The following is a 25,311-nucleotide window of genomic DNA, read 5'->3' as shown; positions in this document are numbered from 1 at the left end:
TTCCCCACACGTCGCGAGTGGTGGTTTTCAGCAATCGGAAACCCACTTTTTCGGCTAACTCCAAATTCCTCCAAAATTTACAGGAAGATAGAGCTCAACAAGAGGAACAATTTTTATACCAACCACGAAGTCCAAAAGTGGACGGAAGATGGTCAATTTTGCCGATAAAGCATGCCACTACCTAAAGCTTCCTGACGTCGATTCGTCGCCTACGATGTTCCAACGGGGTCAAGTCTGGTCAGGATTTACTCCTGGGATGATGGGATACAAGTTCCAAGTGGTGGAATCGGCCATCGCTTTGCCGATTCACCGAAAACATGAGAAGGGTGGCCGGAGCACCCTTGGTTTCATTGGGTTTTATGGCCTCGCACCGCCACGTACGGTGGTTAATCAAGGTGGTTCTTGGGTGGGTTTTGTAGAGGGCAGTGAGAGCTTTAATTGGGTGGTGTTGGCGTTGAAAAATTCCACCGGAGTTGGCCGGAATCGGTGTTGAAAAATAGGAGGTTGCAGGGGTAAATTGGGTGGGTTTTCGGGCTTTTGGGTCAGGTTTCCCGAAATGGAAACTTTACCCATTTATGGGTTTCCACAAATACTCCTTGCTAAATATAGTATGTCCACATGTTTAAAATGTCTCACTACTTCCGAGGCTCGTAACTTTTCTGTTCTAACTTGGAATTGAGATATGTTTGCGCCTACGCGCTTGTGGAATCGAATTCTATCTAAACAACTCAAGAGTTGATCGAAAAGGTCGAGATTTAAATTGACAAAAATAACCTTCAGTTCACTTTTCTCGAAACCGAAGAATTAACGAACTAATTTCAATTAAATCTCCGAAGTACATTTAAAATAAAATAAAAATACTAATTTTGGGGACGGGATATCACACCCACTTAATTTTTCTCTCGAGTAATGCTACTTTTATCATATATTTGTACTATCATTTGTACTATATTTCTAATAAAAGTAGGGATTGCCAACACATATGAGTTGTATTTCTAAATAAATAATGCAAATAGAATAATGCTAAGGAGACCAAAATTTTAAATCAAATGATGTGTCACTAATAAAAAATATGCACGTTAATCATCACTTAATTAATAATTCAATCATCTTATTATACAAATAATAGTACAGAAAATTAGGATTTTTGTATTCTCTCGACAGTGACATCACCCCAATACAAAGTAAAATTAGGAACTCAGCCACTGAAGCGAACCGGTGCTTTGGTTTTGGTGCTTCATTGATTTCTTGCCGACGGAGTCCATGAATGATTGGACAATCCTGTCGAGTTTGTTGTAATAAAACGGCTATCGTTTCACCTCAGCTTTTCTAATGGCGTGTTTACTAATCCGTAATCAAATTGAGAGGAATTGAATTGAGGAGGAATTGGATTAAGAGGAATTGAAATGAGGTGGAATCAGAATCAGATTCCTGTTAAAATTGTTTACTAAAACTGTCTGGAATCGGAGTAGGAATGATGTTGAATCCATATAAGTTGTTTACTAATTCACTTCAATCGGAATGAAAACTAGGTTGATTACTAAATTGCCCTTACATAAATAAATTATTTTCATACTAATAAATTAAATTAAATTCTTAATTAAATTCATCTATATAAAAATATATAAATAGGTTTTATTTATTTATTAAAAGATGGCATAATAAGTGTCAAATGAAGGGCAATGTTGGGATAATAAGAAACAAGTGAGGGCATAATTGGTAGAAGAAATCCATTCCGGATTCCTCAAGTGTCAAGGAATTGAAATACCTCCCTCATGTAGGGAGTCCAATTCCCCCAAAATTAGGAGTTGGATTCCTTAATTAGTGTGGACCCCACATGTATTTTGATTCCTCAAGATTACGTAAACAAAGGTGTATCCCGTAATCGGAATCCAATTCCGTAAATTGATTCCGATTACGGGTACGTAAACGTGCAATAAGAGAAATGAAGGCTAAGAGAAAAGGAAAAAGGGAAACAGAGTGTGGTTCATTGCCGCTTTTCAAAGCGTTTGAACTTTGAATGGAGAGAGAGAGAGAGAGAGAGAGAGAGAGAGAGAGAGAGAGAGAGAGAGAGAGTGAGTGTGAGTGGAGGGGAAGTTAAGAGCAAGAGATAGTTTCCTCAAAAAAATAAAAAAGCGAAAGGAATAGAGAAGGAAAGTGGCAGTGGGGCCTGCACGGCTCTGATTCTCATCATACTGTCATTCTTTCCTTGTCAAATTAAAGACAAGCTGCTTTTTTGTACTTCCAGGAAACTTCCATACTTTTTTTTTTTTCGCTATTACAAATCAAGTAGTATTTATCTTTTATAAATATTGTACAAAAAATTAAATTTGACTCTTAGTATAATTAGCGATTTCGATATTAATGTATTAAAGTAACTTAGACAAAATATTAATGTACAAAATATCACTTGCTTTATACATAGTTTTTAGTTTTTTTTTTTTAACAATTACATAATTTTTAGGTTTTAATCGAGGAATAGTTGTTGTATTTGGGATTTGTCCATTACATGTTTTTGACGGTAATACGGCAGAATGATGTCTTAGATGTGCTTATTACAATCTAGGAGCACTATGTTGATGGTATATGTGTTCATAATTAATATATATTTATCTCCGTTATTTATCTGAATTGAATTTAAAATATTATTTTGTTAATAAAAATAAGGAGAATCCATAAGGAAATGAAAGACTTTTCCTTGTCAATATTCACAACAAATTTATATGGAATATCCACAAGGAATAAAAGACTTTCCCTTTTTGATAGGGGTGTGATATCCACACACCTAATTTTACTTCCCCACATCATTCTAATTTTCGACCGTCGGATCGGATGAATTGAAGAAAATCAACGGATAGAAATTAACAAAGAGTGTGTGAGAAGTAATTTGGGATGTGTGGATATCACACCTCTTTTGATAAAGTCTAACGATTTGGTTGGTGTGATTAAAGTCTTACGAGATGAAGGAGTCCAAGGGCCAAGTGTGAGGCCTGCTTCTCACGAGCAACTGAAGTAAAAAGCAAAAGTCACGAGTCCAAAAGCTTAAGGAATAAGCTTATATTTAGATGAAAAAAGTTAAGATTATTAAAGAATTTTAAAATGACGAAAATTATAATGATGATATTTTATTTTCTAGAATTTATGAAATTTTTTGTTTGGTTAACTTAAAAGAATAATAGAATTGAATATAAATTTGTTATTTTTAAACTGTTAATCATATAAATTGAGAAATGACATCTATTTACATAGAATTTAAACTTGGAAATTGGAGGTTCCAAATTCCAATTTTTTTTTCCACGCGGAAATTTTAAATTTCGATGCTTATGAATCCAAACAAGGAAATTGATGCATGTTAATTTATAAATTTTGACTTTTATTGAAATTCTAAGTTTATTTCTTTCATTCAAATACAGTATAAAAGCCTTTTCCCTTTGGATAAAGTAGGATTTGGTTGGTGTGAGGACAAATGGTAGGGAGACAGCCACGTTAGGTACGATGACGTATTTAACTTGAGGCCAGTATTCGAACGGAAGGCATCAAACCAGACAACCTCAAATTCGACATATTTAGCTTGTGTGGCCACTATCTTGATATGCGGTTGATAAAGTCATATGACACGCGTATAATTTTTATGTCTATAAAAAGAATTTACATAATATGTATTTATTTTTAAGGTTGCTTCATGTGCTAATAAAATTAAAAAAAAAAAAAAGTTCATTTTTTATTCATATATCTTTTTTTTTATTAACATAAAATGTCACATAATAGTGTATCACGTAAGTTGTTTTTGTGTAAATAATTTAATTTTGGGTCAAAACATAATCAATAAAAGTTGGACTTTTTTTTTTACTTGAGATTTTTTTATTCTGAGATTTTTAAGAGAAAATTGTGACATCTGTAATGTGACATGTATCGTCACGTGGTGTGCTTTCAAATAAAAATCTGGCATAGTAGGCCGAAAATCTAAGTGCTAAGAGGCGAATCTTACTTTTTAGTTCAATATAGTGTGATACTTATACAATAAATAATAAAAGAGAAAATAGGTAGCTAATCATAAGATAGAGATAAATAAAAAGTATATGGGTCTCACATTTAAAATATAAAACTCATCTGTATCAAACTTATACCACTGTAACAATATTATATTACGAATCAAACTTACGATGCTTAATTCTTATATATAAATATCACACTTGCCTAAACGACTAACGTACATTTCAGATTAAATGGAAATTGAGGAGAAAGTAAGATCAAGCCACCTCAAGCTAGAAATTCGCCATATACCACTGGGACAAGGATTGTTTGCCCTCCACTTCTGGTGCCCTCCCCGTGCCCTCCTGTTTTGTGTGGTCACGGTTAAGCCACGTCAACATTTTATATTGTTATATATATATATAATAAGACAAAAATGAATAGTAATATAAAATGTTGATGTGGCTTAATCGTGACCACACAAACAGAAGGGCACGGGGAGGGCACCGGAAGTGGAAGGCAGACAATCCTTGTCCATACCACTGGGGATATGAGTGTTAGGCTAAAATTAGAAGCTTTGTTCGATGAGAAGGACAAGGATTGTCTGCCCTCCTTGTTCCTATGCCCTCTCATGCCCTCCTATTTGTGTGGTCAGGGTTAAGCCACGTCAACATTTTATATTACTATTCATTGTTGCCTTATTATCTCTATAAAAAATATATATATATAAAATGTTGACATGACTTAACCGTAACCACACAAAACAGGAGGGCACGGGTGGGCATTAGAACAAGGAGGGCAAACAATCCTTGTCCCAATGAAAAAGGATGATCAGTCAGGAAGAACATCAACTAATAGTTATATTATATATACTAAAATGTACCGTAGCAGTAGTTTTGCATTGTGTTTTGATGAGTAAATTTAAAATTATTAATAAATTAAAAAATGATTGAAATTAAAATGACAAAATTTCAATTCGTCTCTGTCAAATCTTACCATGTGAAATATGTAATGTAATAAACAAGATAACTTGTATACGAGTGCATTAAGGTTTTTTTTTTTAATTTTATTTTTATAAACAAAAGTTTATAGGTTATTCTCATCACCAGCACCAGGACATACATATAACCTCAAGCCATAAGGATTTACGCGTGACACTTAACTGCTAGCTACCATCAGTATGGATTTACATAGGAATTTACAGATTGTGCACCAAAGAGAATTGTTGACAACATGAATTGAACTTGGATTAGGGATTAACCACAAGCACGCCTTTACTTACTAAACCAAATTCTCAGTTGGCGAGTGTGCTGAGTTTTAAATCATAATGCAGGTAGAAAAAGTGAATTTTCGCATCATGAACAACATTGTTTACTCGATTTCTACCTTGTTACAAAATATACATTGATTGTTACACTAGTGCGTCCATAAAATGGTTTCTCAATTTGTGTATGGTTTGAAGGCTAGCAGCTTGTTGATCTTTGTTTATGTTTGTGTGTTTGTTAAGAACGACATTTTATGCCTAAAATTGGAATTCGTTAATACATGCTATAATCCAGCACATGGCAAATCTCGTAACTAGTTATAGTATTTAAAAAATGGTTAATATATATATATATATATATATATATATATATAAGTATTTGGAGAGAAAAACATAGCAACTATTCGGTTGTGGAATACTTTAGTACACATGTGTGCAAACTTGACGGGTCAAGTAAACGTAATTAATCATATTAACATGCATAGATAGCGAAATGTTGGATTCGGTTTAATTATATTAAATTAATTCAAGTGATCGCGATGTGCTTGTCATTTTTCCATTGCATAATTTAATTCAAGTGATCGTGGATTCTGTTTTACAATTAAGTTGTTTTGAATTATATACTTCTCTCTACTATATGCTTTTCATTTTTCCATTTCATAATTTAATTATATTAAATTAATTCAAGTGATCTGGATTCTGCTTTCTAATTCAATTGTGAAATCTGTCATGTGACATATTGTCGCGTGGAGTGTACGTCAAAGCAGTACTGAAAAAAACAATTGTCTTATCTGTCATGTGACATGTTCTTTTTTGGGAATACTGAGCATTGAGTGACGAAAAGTCGGAAACTTTACAAGGCTCGTGCCCAAATTTTTTCTTTAAATGATTGAAATCGTTTTATGGGACAAGTGTTTTCTTCAAAAAAAAACATCAATTATATACTTTTTGTAAGAAACATTTAAGGGGCGTTTGTTTGTCCTCACTAAGTAGGACTGGATTGGACAGGACATGACTAGCTGTTAGTCCAATACTGTGTTTGTTCCATGCTGAGACTAACATTAATGAGACTAAAAAGGACTAACACAAAATCCTTCACTAAGGCCTCGTTTGGCAGCTCGGACTGTACTGACTATTTCTGTCGGATAGGATAATTAGTCACCGGATAGTACTGACTAAATTAGTCTGGCGTTTGGTGCAGTATCGGACTAATGATCGTATTATTTATACTGTGTTTGGTATTATACCGGATGAATCAAACTTAAAATAAAAATTAAATTAAATTAAAAAAAAAACTGAAATCACACCCTCTCCCCCCCCCCCAAAAAACAAACGCCCTCCCTCTCTCTCTCTCCCTTGTTCTTCTTCTTCGTGTGCTCCCCTAAACCAAACCCCACCACAAAGGTAGCAACAAGAAACCCAGCAAAACCCACCTTCCAAATTTGATTTAACACTCTATCGAATAAAACAATTGATGATTCAAGAAAATAGGAAAAAAAAACAAATTTTTACTAGTGAATTTCATCCTTGGATCTGCTCTCCAAACCTTCCTGTAGCCAAACCAGCACACGAACCCAGTATGCATGATATTATGAATTCACCAAAAAGCCAACAAGTTGGAAAAATCTCCTAACCCATTTCTTCAACTGGGTTTGAATTTGCAACATACCCAACTCAGGGCGCACAAGCAAAAAAATAACATACAGATCAAATTTTTTTTTTTTTTAGATCTGAAAACTAAAAACCCTAAAATTTTAATTAAAACACAAATTTGCAATCAATTGAAAAAAAAATTGGAAGAAAAATAGGAGGAGGAGGGCAGAACAGTGAGAGAAGAAGAATAAAAATTGCAGAAGGGCGGAACAGAGAAATAGGAGGAGGAGAAGAACCTGGGAAAAATTGCAAGAAATATTGCATGAGGGCGGAACAGAGAAGAGGAGGAGGAGAAGTTGCAGGAGGGCGAAACAGAGAAGAAGGAGAAGGAGGAGAACCTGGGAAAAATTGCAGGAAAAATTGAAAGAAATATTGCAGGAGCGGAACAGAGAAGGAGGAGGAGAAGTTGCAGGAGGGCAGAACAGAGAAGGAGGAGGAGGAGAAGTTGCAAGCGAAGCGAGATGGAGAGAGCAAACGATTCGGGACGAAAGTGATGAGGACGAAGAGAGCGAGAGGCGTGCTTTCTACCCGACTAAATAATACCGTCGTTTTGGGCGGTATAACTAAGCGGGTATCAGCCGGATATAAGGGGTGGGCCCGGATTGTTTAATCCGGTGGTTATCTAATACGAACGGACACCAAACACCGTACTCCGCATTATTAATCCTATCCGGTGTCCTATCCGATGTACCAAACACGGCCTAAGAGGTCTTAGCGAGACCCCCCAATAACCATGGGACTAGCTAAGACTATCCTCTCTCATCCTCGTCATGCTCAACAACCACTCCCAATAGACTCCTCGTCATCTCCGATCATAATAAAATATTAATAATTTATATATTAAATAATATAATATTAGAATTTGTTATTATCCAGCTTCTTAGTCTAACACTGCACCAAATGCTTTACTAAGTTAGTCCAGCTTAGTCTAGTCTAAGTCAGTCCAACTTAATCCTTGAAGCTAGTCCAGTATGAGATAGTTCGGCGCAACAAACGTCCCCTTAGGTTATTTTTTTAGAACTTTCTTATATTTTTACTTGGCTTGAAGAAAGAACTTTTATAGGGCTTGTTGTAATAAAACTGCTATCGTTTCGACTCAGCTTTTCTAAGAGAAATGAAGGCTAAGAGAAAAGGAAAAAGGGAAACGGTGTGCGCGAATGAAGGCTTAGAGAAATGAAGGGAATGCGATTTGATGGACAAGTTGAAGTTGCTGCTTTTCAAGGCGTTTGAACTTTTGAATGGGAAGAGAGAGAGAGAGAGGGTGAAGGGAAGTGAGTGGAGGGAAGGTTAAGAGAGAGATATTTCCTCAAAAAAAAAAAAGAAAGAGAAAGGGATAGACAAGGAAAGCGGCAGTGCGGTCTGCACGGCTCTGATTCTCATCACACTGTCTTTCCTTGTCAAATTAAAGACACGCTGCTTTTTTGTACTTGCAGGAACCTTCCAATTAGCGATTTCGATATCAATGTATTAAAGAACTTAGACAAAATATTAATGTATCAAATATCACTTGCTTTATACATAGTTTTTAGTTTTTTTTTTTTTTTTTTTTTTTAACAATAACACGATTTTTGGGTTTGAATCGAGGAATAATTGTTGTATTTGGGATTTGTCGATTACATGTCCTTGACGGCAATACTGCAGAACAATGTCTTAGATGTGCTGATTACAATCTAGGGGCACCATGTTTATGGTATATGTGTACATAATTAATATATATTTATTTTTGTTATCTATTTGAGTTGAATCTGAAATATTATTTCGTTAATAACAATAAGGAGAATCCATAAGGAAATGAAAGACTTTTCCTTGTCAATATTCACAAGAAATTAAGATGGACTATCCACAAGGAATAAAAGACTTTTCCTTTTTGATAAAGTCTTACGATTTGGTTGGTGACAGGAAAACGGGTAGGGAGAAAGTCACGTTAAGTACGATTTTTATAATTCAGTTGTTTTGAAGTAGATACTCTCTCTCTCTATGCTCCTTTCGTTTTTCCATTTCATTCAACCATCTTTCTCTTGATTTTAATAATTAGGGTTTGTATTATCCCCAATATGATTTCAATTATGTTTTTTTTGTTCATTTAATTTTCTAATTAGATTGCGTATTTACTTAAAATACAAGAAAGATTTTTGAACTTTTTTTTATAATTTTTTTAGGGATTTTATTAGAAGCCGAAGGGAGAGATAAAGGAGTCCAAAGGTAAAAGCAAAGTCTCGAGTCCAAGGGCTTCAAGGAATGAAAGACTTTTCCCTTTTGGATAAAGTAGGATTAGGTAGCTGTGAGAACAGAGGCATATTGTTTGGGTGTCATTTCTATCATTTTTTATTTGTACGATCACGGTTAAATCACGTTAACATTTTGTATTCTTATTGTTTTTTGTCTTATTATCTCCATAAAAAAATCAATATAAAATGTTGACATAACTTAACCTTAACCACACAAAATAGAAATAGATGAAAAGGGCATCCAAACAGGAGGGTAGACAATCTGCAAGAGTAGGGAGACAGGCATGTTAGGTACAATTGATAAAGTCAAATGTTAGCGTATATTTTTTATGTCCATAAAAAGAATTTGCATGTTATGTATTTACTTTTAAGGTTGCGTCATGCGCTATAAAATAAAAAACAATACATCCGTTTTTTTTGTTCATATATCTTTGTTTTATTAACACTAGCATATGGGAACATACAAAATGTGTGAGAAAATTTATTTTTGTTTTTGAAATAGAAGGAGAGAGGAAGGGAGTGATAGAGAATGTGGGAGTGAGAATTTTTTTTTTTTTAATAATTAGAGATATGTTAGGATTACATGTAGGTAAGACTTTGAAAAAAAAACACAACAAAATTTGGTTGTGTAAAATTACATTTATACCCCATATTTCTTATTCATGTTCTGTTTTAATTAGAGGGATAAACTGGTAATTTCATAAAATTTTAATTGATAATGAATATTTTATTTATTAGTAGAGATAAAACGTCTCATGAGAGTGTATGACGTAAGTTGTTTTTTTGTAAATAATTTAATTTTGGTCAAATAATTAATAAAAGTTGGACTTTTTTTTACTTGATATTTTTTTATTCTGGAAGATTGTGACAATTGTCACGTGGGCTCTATGGCGTAGTGTCGCCTGGACCAACCCAGAAAAAGAAGAAAAAATCACTACAAAGTAAAAAAGTAAAGAGTTTATATACCATATCCACTGTCAATGTGATCACCATCAATATTATTATGTCATTCTCTTCAGATTGTGACTCACCACTCGCCTTTCTTACTTTCCGAATAATCACTAGGGAAATTGCCACATATTTTATAATTTAACCACCACACGCCTCATTATTACGTATAGGAATGATTTTTCAATTCTGAATCTCGCCACACATCTGTCGAGATAACATTTAGTCATCACACAACCTGAAGTTGTGTAGGAATGACACACCATCATAAATACAATCACGTGTAGGAATGAGATTTGTATCTTTTTCATTATTGCAATTCTTCATTACGAGTAGGAATGAGTCACATTGGAAATCATTCCCTTTTAGGCAACACCATCATGTAAAATATTTGATTCAATCATCACTTTCTAATTTGAGCCACACAAGCTTTCAATCTCATCTTTCATATATGCAATAGGTACTAGTCTAGGCCTATAGAAAGGCATAGTTCTGCCGAAGCCTACAATAGGCCACCAATCAGGATGTGATCTCCCATTGCGGATTAACCAAGTAAAATCACTCTAAGAACATCATGTAGGTAGTGATCCCCCCATAACAGATTAACCAAGCAGAGACACTCCTACAAATACTATAGGTAGTGATCAACCATCGCAGATTAACCAAGTATGATCACCTCTAAATATGTATGTATGACCATACCCAAGTAATAAGGATCGCCCATCTTGGATTAACCAAGGACGTCCCAAAGTATGGTCCCCCATTACGGATTAACCAAGTAGTACCATCCATGTACCACTGCTACATGGTGCAAATTCCGATTTTATCCCACATTACCCTCATGTACTGAGTTAGCGGTCCTTTACTAGCCCTCACATATCACAATCATTTCAAGCATACCATATACATATATTTTCGATAGCATCATCAAGTAAATACAGCATGGTAGCACACATTTCCATAAAATCATTTGTAAGTCCATGTCATATCCACAAAGTATATAATAAGGAATTTGATGGGTAATAACCATATCACTCACCTGGATTATTTACACTTCTAGATTCACCAACTCCGCCTCCAGGAACCTAATACAACCCTCACTTAGGAAACTTAATAAGACTGACAGACAGACCGAGGCCAATGATCACTTGCATATTAATTGAGACGCACGTTAACAGGAAAGGACATGTCATCGTGATGAGCCAACTAAGCTCCATCAAGCCTCAACAACATTCTAAAAATAAACGACACTTAAGAATATGGTACATTGACTAAAAAGCTAAACGTTGATCAAAGGTCCTATAAGGTCAACAAACCTAGGTTATTCAATTCAAAAGATATGCGCATCGGATTCCTGATCCGTAAGTTCTCAAAGGTCTAACAACTACTAACTAGGGTGCTTACAAAATTGCACGACGATCCAACGGTCAAATTGTCGTCAATTACAAAAATCGTATGGCGGTACAATTATATGAAGAATTAAATAATCGAACCATTGTATCGAACTTTGGATATGGGCTAAGGACATCGAGAACATCTCGCTGTCCAAAATCCATAAATTTTGACTTTCCCCACGCGCCGCTGCGAGTGGTGGTTTTTGGTGACCGGAAACCCACTTTTTCGGCTAATTCCAAATTCCTCCAAAATTTATAGGAAGATAGATCTCAACAAGAAGAATAAGTTTTATACCTGCCACGAAGTCCAAAAGTGGACGGAAGAGAGTCAATTTTACTGATAAATCAGACGGGTGCCTAAAACTTCCCGGCTTCGATTCGTTGCCTACGGTGGTCCAACAGGGTCAAATCTGATGGGGATTTACTCCTGGGATGATGGGCTACAAGTTCCAAGTGGTGGCATCGACCATCGCTTTGCCGATTCACTGGAAAAATGAAAAGGGTGATCGGAGCACCCTTGGTTTCATCGGGTTTTGTGGCCTCGCACCGCCATATACGGTGGTTAATTAAGGTGGTTCTTGGGTGGGTTTTGTAGAGGGGAGTGAGAGATTTAATTTGGTAATGTTAGCATCGAAAAACTCCACCGGAGTTGGTCGGAATCAGTGTCGGAAAATGGGAGGTCGCGGGGGTCAATTTGGTGGGTTTCCGGGCTTTTGGGTCAGGTTTCCCGAAATGGAAACTTACCCATTTCTAGGTTTCCACAAATACTCCTTGCTAAATATAGTATGTCCACATGTCTAAAAGGTCTCACTACTTCAGAGGCTCGTAACTTCTCTGTTCTAACTCGAAATTAAGATCTGTTTGTGCTTGTGCGCTTGTGGAATTGAATTCTATCTAAACAACTCAAGAGTTGACCGAAAAGGTTGAGATTCAAAATGACAAAAATACCCTTCAACTAATAGTTATATATACCAAAATGTAGCGTAGCAGTAGTTTTTGTATTGTGTTTTGATGAGTAAATTTAAGATTAAAAATGACTGAAATTAAAATGACCAAATTTAAAATCGTCTCTATCAAATCTTACCATGTGAAATATGTAATGTAATAAACAAGATAACTTGTATATGAGTGCATTAAGGTTTTTTTATTTTTTATTTTAAATGAAAGTTTATAGGTTATTCTCATCACCAACGGCGGAGGCAGTATCAATGCTAGGGTGAGCTCTAGCATATCGAGATTTTTAGTTGTTTAAGGTTAAAAATACTGATAATTTAGACTATTTTATTATTTTTAATTGTTATAGCCCACCCAATAAGTAAAAGTTTTGAAAAATAATACTACTTTTAGAAAAAGTAAGAGTTAATAAATATTAAATAAATTATTTACTTTAATCAATATCAAAATTTATTATTATTATATTTGAAATCGTACACATTGACACACACGTCCCAATACATCTTTTTATTTGATTAGTTTCTAGGGAGTAGTCTATAGTGATTAATTTAGGTTTCCTAGGAGTAGTCATCCGGTTTTAAAGAGTAGATTTAATATTTTATAATTTTAGGTTTCCTAGCAATATTAGAGCCAGAAATTATTTGGTGGGTGGGCTAAATTAAAATTATTAATATGAGATCAAATGGTTAAATTTTTTTTGTTACTTACATAAAGTTACACAAAAAAGTCTGAAAGCTATAATTTAAAGTAAGAAATTGAACTATGAATAAAACAAGTTTCAACTAGATTTAACAAAGAAAACATTTGAAGTTGCAACTTATAGATTTTTCTCATCAATAGGTACGTTTTTTTATCACTTTATTGATTTTTGGGTACAACAGTGGCCATTTTTCACTTTTCATAAAGCGAATTTACATAGAAATTTACCGATTGTGCACCAAAGAGAACTGCTGAGAATATGAATTAAACTTGGATTAGAGATTAACCACAAACACACCCTTATCAACTAAATCAATTTCTCGTTTAAATCATATTGTAGGTAGAAAAAGTGAATTTTCGCATCATGAACAACATTATTTACTCGATTTCTACCTTGTTACAAAATATACATCGATTGTTACACTAGTGCGTCGATGAAATGGTTTCTCAATATCTTTGTGTATGGTCGCGTGGAGTGTACGTCAAAAGGTTATCGACTTCTTTTTGGGAATATTGAGCATTGAGGGACAAAAAGTCGAAAACTTTCCAAGGCTCGTGCCCAAGTTTTTTCTTTAAATGATTGAAATAAAAAAAAAATTGTGACATCTGTATGTCACGTGGGCTCCATAAAGCGCGTCGAACTGGAATCGCATGAACTTTGCCCGATGTCGTTGGTACAGAGGTCCAACCCAGAAAAAGAAGAAAAAATCACTACAAGGTAAAAAAAGTACAGAGGTACCTATAAAAAAAGGATAGGAGAGGGTTAGAGGCTTGGACTTGGATTGTCTACCCTCCTATTTCGGTGTCCTCCTCGTACCCTTTTGTTTGTGTGGTCACGGTTAAATCACGTCAACATTTTATATTACTATTTCTTTTTATTTTATTATTTTTATAAAAAAACAATATAAAATATTGACGTGGCTTAACCGTGACCACACAAAACAGGAGGGCACGGAAAGGACACCGAAATGGGAGGGTAGACAATCCAAGTCCGGCTTGGACTTCCTAGAGGCTTAGAGCAGCCAAAAGTCTCGGAACCCAAATATCTGCAGAAATGTAGTTGATTTGAAGTATACTCTCTCTCTCTCTATATGCTTTTCGTTTTTCCATTTCATTCAACATTCATCTTTCTCTTGATTTTTATAATTAGGATTTTTGTTTTTTTCATTCCATTTCATTCAAAAATCGATACGCATACTAATTTTGGGGATGGGATATCATGCCCACATCAAATTTAGCTTTTCGATTGGAAAACATTTTAGCTGTCTTTTTTTTTACAGTTATTACTGATTTGAACATTTTGACATCTCTTTTAGAGATGTTTAACTTATGTGGCCACTATTCGAATGGAGGGCATCAAACCAGACATACTTGATATGCTTGAAACGATTGATAAACTCATATGTTAGTTAAGCGTATAATTTTTAAGTTCATAGAGAGAATTTACATAATATGTATTTACTTTTAAGGTTGCTTCATGCGCTAATAAAATAAAAACGTACGTCTGTTTTTTGTTCATATATCTTTATTTTATTAACATAAAACGTCACATGATAGTATATCATGTAAGTTGTTTTTTGGTAAATAATTTAATTTGGGTCAAAACATAATTAATAAAAATTGGACTTATTTGGACTTGAGATTTTTTTATTCTGAGATTTTAGAGGGACAATGGTGATATATGTCATGTAACATGTATCGTCGCGTGGTATGTACGTCAAAGCAATTGGCTCCGCCTTTAAGTGAAATTTGTTATATTTGGACTTATTGGACTTCTGTTTTTGGGAATATTGAGACTGAATGACGAAAAGGCCGAAACTTTTATAAGGTTCCTGCCCAAATTTTTTCTTTAAATGATTGAAATTGAAAAAAAATTTTGGTTTCAAACTGTTGATCGATATGTTTTTTTCAGAATTTACTTGTATTTTTATCCGGTTAAAAACAAAATTACACTAAAAAGCCCTATATAAATCCTTTCCTCTGTTCTCCTGTGAACCCATTCCAATCACTCTCTTCTCAGGCGAGCGCGCCCCCAAACCCTCTCCTCATCGGCGGACTTATCCTCTCCTCTGTTCTCCGGTGAACCCACTCCAATCCCTCTCCTCATCGGCGGACTTATCCTCTCCTCTGTTCTCCGGTGAACCCACTCCAATCCCTCTCTTCTCTAGCGAGCCCACCCCCAAACCCTCTCCTCATCGGCGAGCTCACCCCAATCCCTTCCATCAACCCCAAGTCCACCCATCTCTCCTCCGGCGACCTCAACTACCCCAACCCCTCTGTTCGCCGGCGAGTCCAACGTCCCTCCGTTCGACGGCGACCTCACCTAGTCCTCGAAATAATTTAGTGGGCTAAGGAAGTTTCTTGGCCGTAGGATCGATTTTGAAGGGCTGTGATTAATGGATCCCTAGGCTCCAAAAATCTGCAGAAACGTTTGATTCGGTTAATTTGAAGTATATACACACACTCTCTCTCTCTATGCTTTTCGTTTTTCCATTTCATTCAACATTCATCTTTCTCTTGATTTTTATAATTAGGGTTTGTATTGTCCCCAATATGATTTCAATTATGTTTTCTTTTTTGTTCGTTTTGGGATTTTGTGGGATTTTAATTTTTTAATGAATCTAGGATATTCAATCAGGAATGTAAGTGATTCTCTGAAATTCAATACGTATTCAATCAGGATTTTAAGATAGTTTATGAAAATCCTTAGAAAATTAGGATTTTAAAGAAGTTTATCACATTACAGGCGTATTCAATTAGAATTTGATTTTAAATAATTTGAGAAAGTTGAGGAATTTGAGGGAATTTGAGAGATTTCGTAGTGTATTTTGAGTATCCACAAATCTAACCTCTTTCCAAGAGATTTTGAGGGAATTGAATCAAAATTTTACGTGGAATCTCTACAAATCAATTAAACTCCATAAAAATCTATGGATTTATAAATCTATTAAAATCTCTCAAATTCTCAATTGAATACACCCTCGTTAATTTTCTAATTAGAATTCAACAAAGATTCTTGAACTTTTTTTATAATTTTTTTTAGGGAGAGAGCAGAGGGCAGCAATGACGAAGGAGTCCAAAGGCAAGTGTGAGGCTGCTTCTCACAAGCTACTGAAGGAAAAAGCAAAGACTCGAGTTCAAAAGCTTCGAGGGATGTTCACCAATATTCAAATTGCCAGGAAGGAGGGTCGGACTGCCGACATGGCTATCTTCGAGGACCAAATGGATCAGATGCTTGGCGGGTGGATTGCCGAGCTCAATGACCCGTCCATTGCATCTTCTTTGCATGTGGGTTTTTTCTCATTCGCTGGCTTTGTATTTCTTTTCGTATTTTGTGTTTTTGTATCTGAATAATGTTTGGTAGGTGTATAAAATTCGTTTACATGTGAAATCTGTAGGGTGGTAGCGATGGAAGACTTGAATCATTTTCTGATGATTTAGCCCGGTTCTCCAAACAACAATGTGATGAGAAAGATGATGCAGAAAGTCCATTGAAGGATTTGCCACAACCTAACCTTGAAGGCCCAGAACCTGAGGTAAATACTTTTTTCTTTTTTATGGTGGAAGATTTCCTACGTTTGTTTATATGACTCGTCTGCATATTAGTTTAACTTTTCTTCATCATTCAGTCTGATCGCATATTAGCTAAATTTTTATATGACATTTTCTTGATGTTTTCGCATTTAGTGCAACATGGTTTTCCTTTCCTGTTGTGGGATTCTGTAAACGAACAAGATTTTGAGATATATTTGACCTTGTTTGGTGTTTATCTTCCTTCACATAACCATCTGGAGTCCTGGACAACCAAGAGGTTTATTGAAGTTTATTGAACAACATATTTGTTTGATTTAGGGATGTTTTGTGTAAGTTTTCAATAGTTTTAGAGTCCAATTCAATGTTTTCTTCCCATATTGGTTTCTTTCTGGTGACTAATGTAAATCTTGTCAATTGACCCAAAAGCGGAATGGAAGATGGAACCATGAATTGGGAAATTAAGCATAGGATTTGCTTTGTATGATTTATTGTATTCTTGACAGTACTCAATTGTTCTTCTATGCTGTGGTTTCGGAATTTTTAAGGATATGTCTACTTGAGTTGTGATTGATTACTGATGAGCTCCATGCTTAACCAATTTTTCAGGACTTTATCGTTTCTTTTAAGGGACCTCCAGAAGATAGTTTTCAGGACCTTGAATTTCCTGATGTTGTGCCAGATGTTATGCCGGATATATGTCCTCCAGCATCTGCTTTCAAGAGGCCAAAATGTGCTCTTTGGGAATGTTCCAGGCCTGTCCATGTTTTGTGTCAGGACTATTGCAGTAGTGGCCATGCCCATTTAGCAAGAAATGAAGGTCTTCCTGGGAAAACTCCGGTTCTGCGACCTTGGGGCATCGCTTTGAAGGATGGTTCACTTTTTGCCGCGCTTAATGATAAGACACAGGGGAAGGATGTCGGAATCCCTGATTGTGATGGGGCTGCTACTCTAAGATCTCCATGGGATGATTCGGGTATATGCCAGAATCCCCTCATTTATATATATATATATATATAGGAATTGCTTAAGGGGAGGGATTCCCATTTTTTCAAAAAAATGGGGACACGCTCCCCACCGTTGGATTTGAATTAAATGAAATCCTGTGGTTGAGATTCTATGGCCTGTGTTTTAATCTCATCCACACAATTTCATTAAAGTCAATCTAACGGTAGGGAGCGTGTCCCTATTTTTTTTGAAAAAATGGGAATCCCTCCCCTTAAGCTCCCTGTATATATATATATATATATATATATATATATATATATATATATATATATATATTATCTTGTTTGGTGTTATCCTCCAGACCATTCTACAGCATTGCTCACTTCTGTCAACCTACTTTTGTTTGTCATGTTTTTCCTATTAGCTAGTCATTTATCTGTTCAGAGTGAAGTAAATTATTACTTTATTTGTCACTGACTGGCTACCAATAATTCAATATTGCAGAGCTATTTGATCTCTCTTTGCTCGAGGGTGAAACGCCTAGGGAGTGGCTCTTTTTTGGCAGGCCTAGAAGAGCCTTTGAGAGTGGAAATCGGAAGCGGAGGTCACTGCAAAACTACAGAGGGCGTTGGCATGTATCAAGAACGCAGGAAATGATGGAATATGGGGGGCAGAAAAGGTCCTATTATATGGATCCACAGCCTTCAAGCGATCGCGAGTGGCATTTGTTTGAGTATGAGGTCAACAACTCAGACGCCTGTGCACTATATAGGTTGGAGCTCAAGTTTGGGACGGCAAAGAAAAGTTCCAAAGGAAAACAATCAAATGATCCGGTGGGAAGGCTCACTGCTGAGGCTTCTACAGAAGTTGGAAACAATAGCAAGGGAACAACTAGCAAAAACGCTGAAGCTGGAAATATTTTTGGCTCGGATAATCAGACAAACTCCTTGTACCTAAACCCCGAGATGAGTTGGAAATGTTAGTTAGGTTAGCTTTGCTCTATAAGTAGTCTATAAGTAGAACCAAAACCTTTAGTTTTGTGACCACTTAGTCATATCACCCCTAATATGACTGGCGATTGTGGCGCTTGGTTGTGAATACTTACTTGCCCGCATGTAAAACGAGTCCAACAGTGAAGTGGTCACGTTGCTCGGAGTTTAGTGACATTTTGTTTGGGTTATTCGCCAGCGATGGCGTTATTCTACCTAAACCCTACCATTCAACAACTTGATTCATTTAGGACCATTCATTTCGTTGGTCTTCATGGACTCTTTGTTGCTTCACAGTTTAACGCTAATTCTCGTTCTAACATATGTTAAAAAAAAGAAACATGGGATAACAAAAAGTTCATGAAGAATCTTACTTTTGAGCCTTCTTAACGTTGGTCCATTACACTTGTTGTAGAAGGTAACCTACTAAAGTCCCTGGTATCCGTTTTGAATCCAATTTTTGTTTTCAAAAATGATAAATGTAGCTAAATTACTGAGAACTTGTTAGTTTCAAAAACTGAAAACCGAATTCAAAGAACAATACCAAACACCGCCTCTAATTTTGGTCGAGGATTAAAACTAAATGAGAACAAGAGCAGGATTCAATTTCTTTTGTTAAAAGCCAGCAGATTTATTTTTACAACATTACTTTGGAGTTGATACCATTAATTAGATATAAAACGGCGTACATTATTACAAGTATTAGACGACAATACTTGTGGCTGAAGAAATCTTTTGGGAAAAGCTGCTACTTGTGCTAGTGCTGCTCAACTGAAGACCACGAATTTGAATCGATCCAGTTAAAAGCTATGGGACTCAGAAAAGCATCGGGGATGCCGAAGGAACTCACCAAGGCCAGTGCATGCGGCCGCAATTCACCACACAGTCTGCTTACTTCTTTCCTCACAGCAGCGACATTATTGGTCGATAAGTACCCATATCGGAGGAATGCCGCATCTTCTTCCAAGCAAATCAATGCGTACATAGACCTCAACAGAGCTAAGACATTCTGCAGTGAAACAAAACTCTGACTATTACTTCATAGGTTTTTAAAATGTAGCCATAAGCGAGGTTATTAACAAACATTCCAGATTGGAAAGTGTTCACATCATTATAGTGGGGAAAGCAATCTTCAATAGACAGTATACTAAACGACTCAGATTTTCGGTATTCCGAAAACTCAATCTTCATGCAGAAAAAGAACCCGGACAAAAATGTCCGATGAGGGCCGATTTTGACTGGGATGCAAAGAAAAACCCTGAGATTATTTCCGCATCCCTAAATCTAAAACCCCCTCCCTTTCAACCCACCTCTCATTCTAATCAAGTTTTATGACTGCATACCCGGTTAGTTTCAGTCATATGCTCAACTAGAATCTGTAGTGCAGTAATAAAAAAGCAGTTTCAGATCCTAGGACTAAATTATCAAGCGTCATGTCTGACAGTGTCAAAGACAGTTGGTAAGATTTACCTTTAATGAACCAGCAGGTAGTGCCGCCTCAGCATCTATGAAGGTTTGCAATATTGATCGATCTGCAAAAGCTCTGCCCAGGTCCCCTGCAAGCTGATAACTCTGGTACAGGAAAAGAGTGAGCAATGAGAGAGTTCTACAGAGAGAGTTAAGAGAGAGAGAGAGAGAGAGACAGAGAGGTTTTAGTAAGGAGAAGACGATTCTTACAAGAATGATCGAGTACTCTTTGCTTTCTCCCTGTTTTTGACGTTGTGACACTTCCATAGCAAATCTATTCAACAGATCTCGCTCTCTTAAGCAGAAAGCATCCATCTAATGTCGACAATCAATGAGAAGATTTAAACATGAATAATCTTAAAAAACAATCCAATGATGCTTCTAAAACTATTTAAACATAAACCAGTGGATCTAACAAATAAGATCAACCTTTTCAAAAAAAAAAAAAAAAAACAGAAAAAAAAAAACAAATAAGATCAACCTGGAATTGGCTACACTGGAGGGTAGAACTTGTAAGCTGAGATGGAATGACAGGGCAAGGTTTATTCATATGCTCTAGTCCCAAAGCTTTAAATGGTTTGCCTCTCTTCTGAGTTGCTATATACTCTGCAAGCAGTGCTTTGCTGACCTGAGTTAAAATCCAAAAATTCCACTGTTTGAGATAGAACTCCGATGAATGGCAAAAGAGAAAACAATGCTCTACCTTTCTGGCGGGTTCAGAGAATAAAAGGATACTTATCTACTAGCATATTCCCACCATTATCCGTCCACTAACCTAATTCATCCGTGTTACTATACATTCTAGCAAGAAAGCATTTCCGGATATATAATATTAATCTTATACACACACACACACATATATATACATATATATGTTACCTTACTAACAGCTTGGTTTCAATGCAAAAAAGGAAAAGTTACAATCAATTTCAAAGTAACAAACTTGGAACCTGTTTGAACATAAAATGATGTCCATCCAAGAAGGTAATTCCTATATTACAGTCAAATTTGCGTCAAAAGGCAATTATAAAAGAAGTTCTGAACACACTGCAGCTCACATCAGCGTTTTTCTGTTCTAGTTAAGAAAAATTTACTTCGGTTCCTAGAAATTCTATGTCAACAGAAAATATCTTGCAGTTTGAACAGAAGACTTGAAACTACCTGTTGCATCAAAACATTGTTGTCCCCCTCAAAAGTGGACTGCACATCAAATTCACCTTTAAAATGACCAACACGGTTTTCAGTCTTGATACCTTGCCCTCCACAGGCTTCGCGGCATTCCTGAAGTATACATCAACTTTCAGCAAGGCCAAATAGAACAATAACTTTAATTTGCAGTTCATAATTCAATTCCTAACCTGAAGAGTCCGCATGTTATGCCAGGTATGTAGAGCCTTAAATGCACTAGAAACAACATGGATGGTTTTGCTCGACTCAGGCGTCCTCTTAACATAAATCATCTTTAAGTAATTTGAAGCAAAAGTCATAGCATATCTGAAGCAACGGAGAAATAATAATAAAAATAATATCAAAACCTAGTGGTTTAATGTATCAACATTCTTCTCACAGTGCCAATAATTTCATCACATAGTCATTGACCGTTTGTACCAATCTGAAAGAATCAGGACCGACCCTTAAGCACAGAACTATAAAATAGAAAATATCTATTGTTCACTTTTTCTTATTAAACGCATGTTCACTGTAATATTGACACCAACAAAAAAAGAAATCTCAGAGTTTGTCTTCAGTTTGGTTACAGAAGTAGCAAATATATTGAACTTGGTTGGCTGTCTTAGTTACCACAAAATATCCAAGATCTAAGAGCATGAAATATATCAGTAACTACAATGAAAATAAGAAGTATTTCCTAGACAAGATAAAACAGTGATTCTATACAGACAGTATAATTTAACTTGTGCAAATGCTGTTCTAGCAATAAGTTCCAATTGAACCGAGAAACTGCAATGCTACAATCTTACGTCTTTGCAAGAAGAGGCAAAAGCCGCTGTTGATGACTGGGGTAGTCAAGCAATAGGACTTCGGGCCCATTTGGCGTAACAGAAAAGGCCCGCCTTGTCAATGAGTACCTTATGGCTATTGCTAAACTTATCTGACCACAGGGAAAGAAATGATTGGTCAATGATGAAAATTCAGTTGGCAGAAGATATCTGCAATCCCTCAATCTACAAATATGTAAATGAAAGAATAGTTAATTGCCACCATGCTTGAAACCCATTACCTGTGATGAGTAAATGGAACTGACTGCTATAGTTACACGACCAGATGTCAATGGAGCCATGAATGCTGCAAATCTCTGAATGAAAGAAACAAAGTGACAATAAAAGGAGAGAAAATAAAAGGAAAACATATATGTTCAGGTGGAAATAGAACTACCTGATCTGGGTCATTTATTGCACTTAGATATTTCCCATCTGGAGAAACATCAGCTACTGAATTTAACAAATTTTCCCTCGGAATTCGAACGTTGTCAAACCTGTAAACACATTTCTAAATCCTCTAAGCCAGAGTTAAAACTTAGAGAAATCTGTAATAGAAATGAATAGTCAATTAGATGAAAAGTCAAAACATGATTACCATATTCGACCATTATCAACACCATTTAAGCCAATTTTGTGACCACAATCAGCAATACGAACTCCTGGACAGACATTACCATTTTCATCCCTGATCTGGGCTATGAGAGCATGGACGCCTTGGTTGTTCCCGGATATACTGAGTTGTGAAAAGACTATTGTGTGTGTGGCATGCTAAACATTAATAAGAAAAGTAATATATCAGTGTACAGACATCACTGATGGAGGAACCTTATTGGGAATTTGAAGTAATATGAAGTAATTTGAAGTAAGATTATGCTTACATTAGCTGCTCCTCCAATCCAATACTTCTGAGCTGATTCGCAAGGAGTATTAATAACAAATTCTCCCGTACTCGAATCATAAGTGGTGACTGTTTCAATCCCTCGAACCTAAAAACACAATTCCGAAAGCAATAAGCGAAAACATAGCAAAATATAAGACAAACAACAATCTGCAGACATGAGCTCAACATACATTACTGCCATGGCCCAACTCAGACATTGCAAAGCAACCCTTGATTGTATAGTTCTCAGTGTCACTCAGCCACTTGTCGTGATGGCGCTTTGTGCCGAAAAACTGAATGGCACCGCCCCTGAAATTCATCAACAATCCGATAACTTCGAAATCAATTAACTCCTTCCTTAACATTCCACAATTGAAAATTTGAAATTACAAACAATGCCATGAAAATTCAATTGGTTATACCACAAAAAGAAATGGACACCAAGCTTGACAGCAAGGGAATGATCAAAAATCCCGATAACCTCGAAAAACGCAAACTTTCGCAACTCGGCGTCGACCCCTTTATCCGTAAGCCAGCCTTTGAAAACCCCGCGATCCAGCAAGTAGGCAATTCGCTTCATGGTCATCTGCCGCTGCTGCTCCATGCTTTGGTTGTAGTCCGGTGCGATAAACACCCGGCCGCCAGCCTCTCTCGGATTAAAGAGCTTGCTCTGCTTCATGAGGCCGAAGAGCCAGTCCCGGTCCTCGAGATTGTGCGCGTCGAGGAGCTTGCGCATCTCCTTGGTGTCGAATTCGAAGGGCTCCGAGAGCTCGGGAGGAGAAAAGCCGAGGCAGGGGTTGGGGGAAAGAGGGTTCGAGCTCCATGAGGGTTGGTTGAGATGGTTCGAGAGGACTCGAGTTCGCCATGTCACGCGATCCATCGCCGTATGCGGAGGAGGAATTTCAGATGAATTTCGAGAGCGAGCGAGCGAGCGAGCGAGATTGAGTTTGGTGAAGGGAGGTTGGTGGTTGCGTGACTCCACTATTATATGAATATATATGAGAGAGAGAGAGAGAGAGAGAGAGAGAGAGAGGAGTGATTTGGATTTACGCGCGCAGGGAGGGAGTGGGCCAGACCTGGTTCATCCACTTGATGCGTCGTCGTTTGGATCACATGGCAGAGGAAAAGGCAGGAGGAATTCCACGTCAATGTTGTTTTGCATTTTTATCCTTTATTTCGCGGAAGCATTTTTGCTCATCACCATTTAGTGTGGTGTATGCTCACCATCCTATTTATCACCGTTAGATAAGTTTGAATTTCGAGATTCGTGTAGTGAATAAGCACAAATCTCAAAATTCAAACTAATCTAACGGTGATAAATATAGTGGTGAGCATACACCACACTAAATGGTGGTGAGCAAAAATGCACTCTTTTTTCGCAAGCGTCATGAATTTCATCATCATCGTGGTCATGGCAATGGGGATGGGGAAAAAGGTTATACATGCCCACTCCCAATAACAATAATGAATTAGGATTCTCTCTTTTCTTCTCTCCATTCTTTTCTACGTGATCGTTCAAATAGGAGAGAAAGGAAGAGGAGGAAAAAAAAGGGGGGGGGAGTAATGCTCTCTCTTCTTCTCTCCGTTCCTTTCCATTCTTTTTCCTCACATATTATATTATATCTTTCTCTTTTTATAAAAAATTAATATAAGATGTTGACGTATCTTAATCATGATCGTTCAAACAGGAGGGGAAGGAAGGGGAGGAAAAAAAAAGGGGGTGAGTAATCCTCTCTCTTCTTCTCTCCATTCATTTCCATCCTTTTTCCTCACATATTCTATTTTATCTTTCTCTTTTTACAAAAAATTAATATAAGATGTTGACGTGTCTTAATTGTGATCGTTCAAATATTGTCATTCATACTTTCCTTTCACATTCAATATTGAAATGAAGTGTTTGGTAATTTCCTTCGTCTTTTCTTGTTGCTTGTCCATGTAAACCAAAAAATGAAAAGAATTTTTGGACAAAATTTTCAACCTCATGGACCCTCAATTTATAGTTATTGAATTAAACAAATGAAAGAATACTCAAAAGCTAAAATTACGTGGGGTATGTGAAAGAAAAAAACGTGTACAGAAATTGCGCCTCTTCAAGTGCCAAAAATTGTATCCTAACTTCATATAAGAAAATTATTTATTTTCATACGTAAGACATCTATAAAATTATACTTAGAAAAATAGTTCAAACTCAACAATTTAGAAACACAGATAAACTCATTTATTTTGTATCGAGAGAAGGAAGCAAAAAAACTTCGGGCTTACGAGTAGATAGACGATACTGCAGTGGTCATCGTTTGTCTCGTAATTGTACCTTGTGTTACACCGAACATGGCCGGTCCACAGAATTTTGAGGCCCGCGCGACGCCAAAAAATGTACCTTGACT

The 25,311-nt window shown here is 36.3% G+C and overlaps 2 protein-coding genes across 3 annotated transcripts; one reads left to right on the top strand and one right to left on the bottom strand.

Moving 5' to 3' along the window:
• Positions 1-14,808: 14,808 nt before the first annotated feature.
• LOC103417358 (transcription factor VOZ1-like) lies at positions 14,809-18,855 on the top strand. 2 transcript variants are annotated; one of them, XM_070817134.1, is made up of 6 exons: positions 14,809-15,221; positions 15,281-15,562; positions 16,156-16,400; positions 16,511-16,648; positions 17,253-17,619; positions 18,096-18,855. In XM_070817134.1, the coding sequence occupies exons 3-6, from the start codon at positions 16,176-16,178 to the stop codon at positions 18,572-18,574; spliced, it is 1,209 nt and encodes a 402-aa protein (XP_070673235.1). In that variant the 5' UTR covers positions 14,809-15,221; positions 15,281-15,562; positions 16,156-16,175; the 3' UTR covers positions 18,575-18,855. The 2 variants fall into 2 exon arrangements, with proteins under 2 accessions (XP_070673235.1, XP_070673236.1); XM_070817135.1 differs by lacking the exon at positions 15,281-15,562 and having other exon boundaries at positions 14,809-14,940.
• Positions 18,856-19,337: 482 nt separating this feature from the next.
• On the bottom strand, positions 19,338-23,807 carry LOC103405633 (acyl-coenzyme A oxidase 3, peroxisomal-like). Its single transcript, NM_001293897.1, is given in 13 exon segments — positions 19,338-19,589; positions 20,051-20,152; positions 20,258-20,362; positions 20,529-20,675; positions 21,209-21,328; positions 21,406-21,541; positions 22,027-22,157; positions 22,287-22,361; positions 22,442-22,541; positions 22,643-22,815; positions 22,926-23,033; positions 23,119-23,236; positions 23,350-23,807. Coding segments are annotated over 13 exon segments (2,025 nt in total).
• Between the last annotated feature and the right edge of the window lie 1,504 nt (positions 23,808-25,311).

Source organism: Malus domestica, chromosome 17 (assembly GCF_042453785.1).
Source record: "Malus domestica chromosome 17, GDT2T_hap1".
In the NCBI taxonomy this organism is placed as follows: Eukaryota; Viridiplantae; Streptophyta; class Magnoliopsida; order Rosales; family Rosaceae; genus Malus; species Malus domestica.
This window is presented reverse-complemented; position numbering and strand designations above follow the sequence as displayed.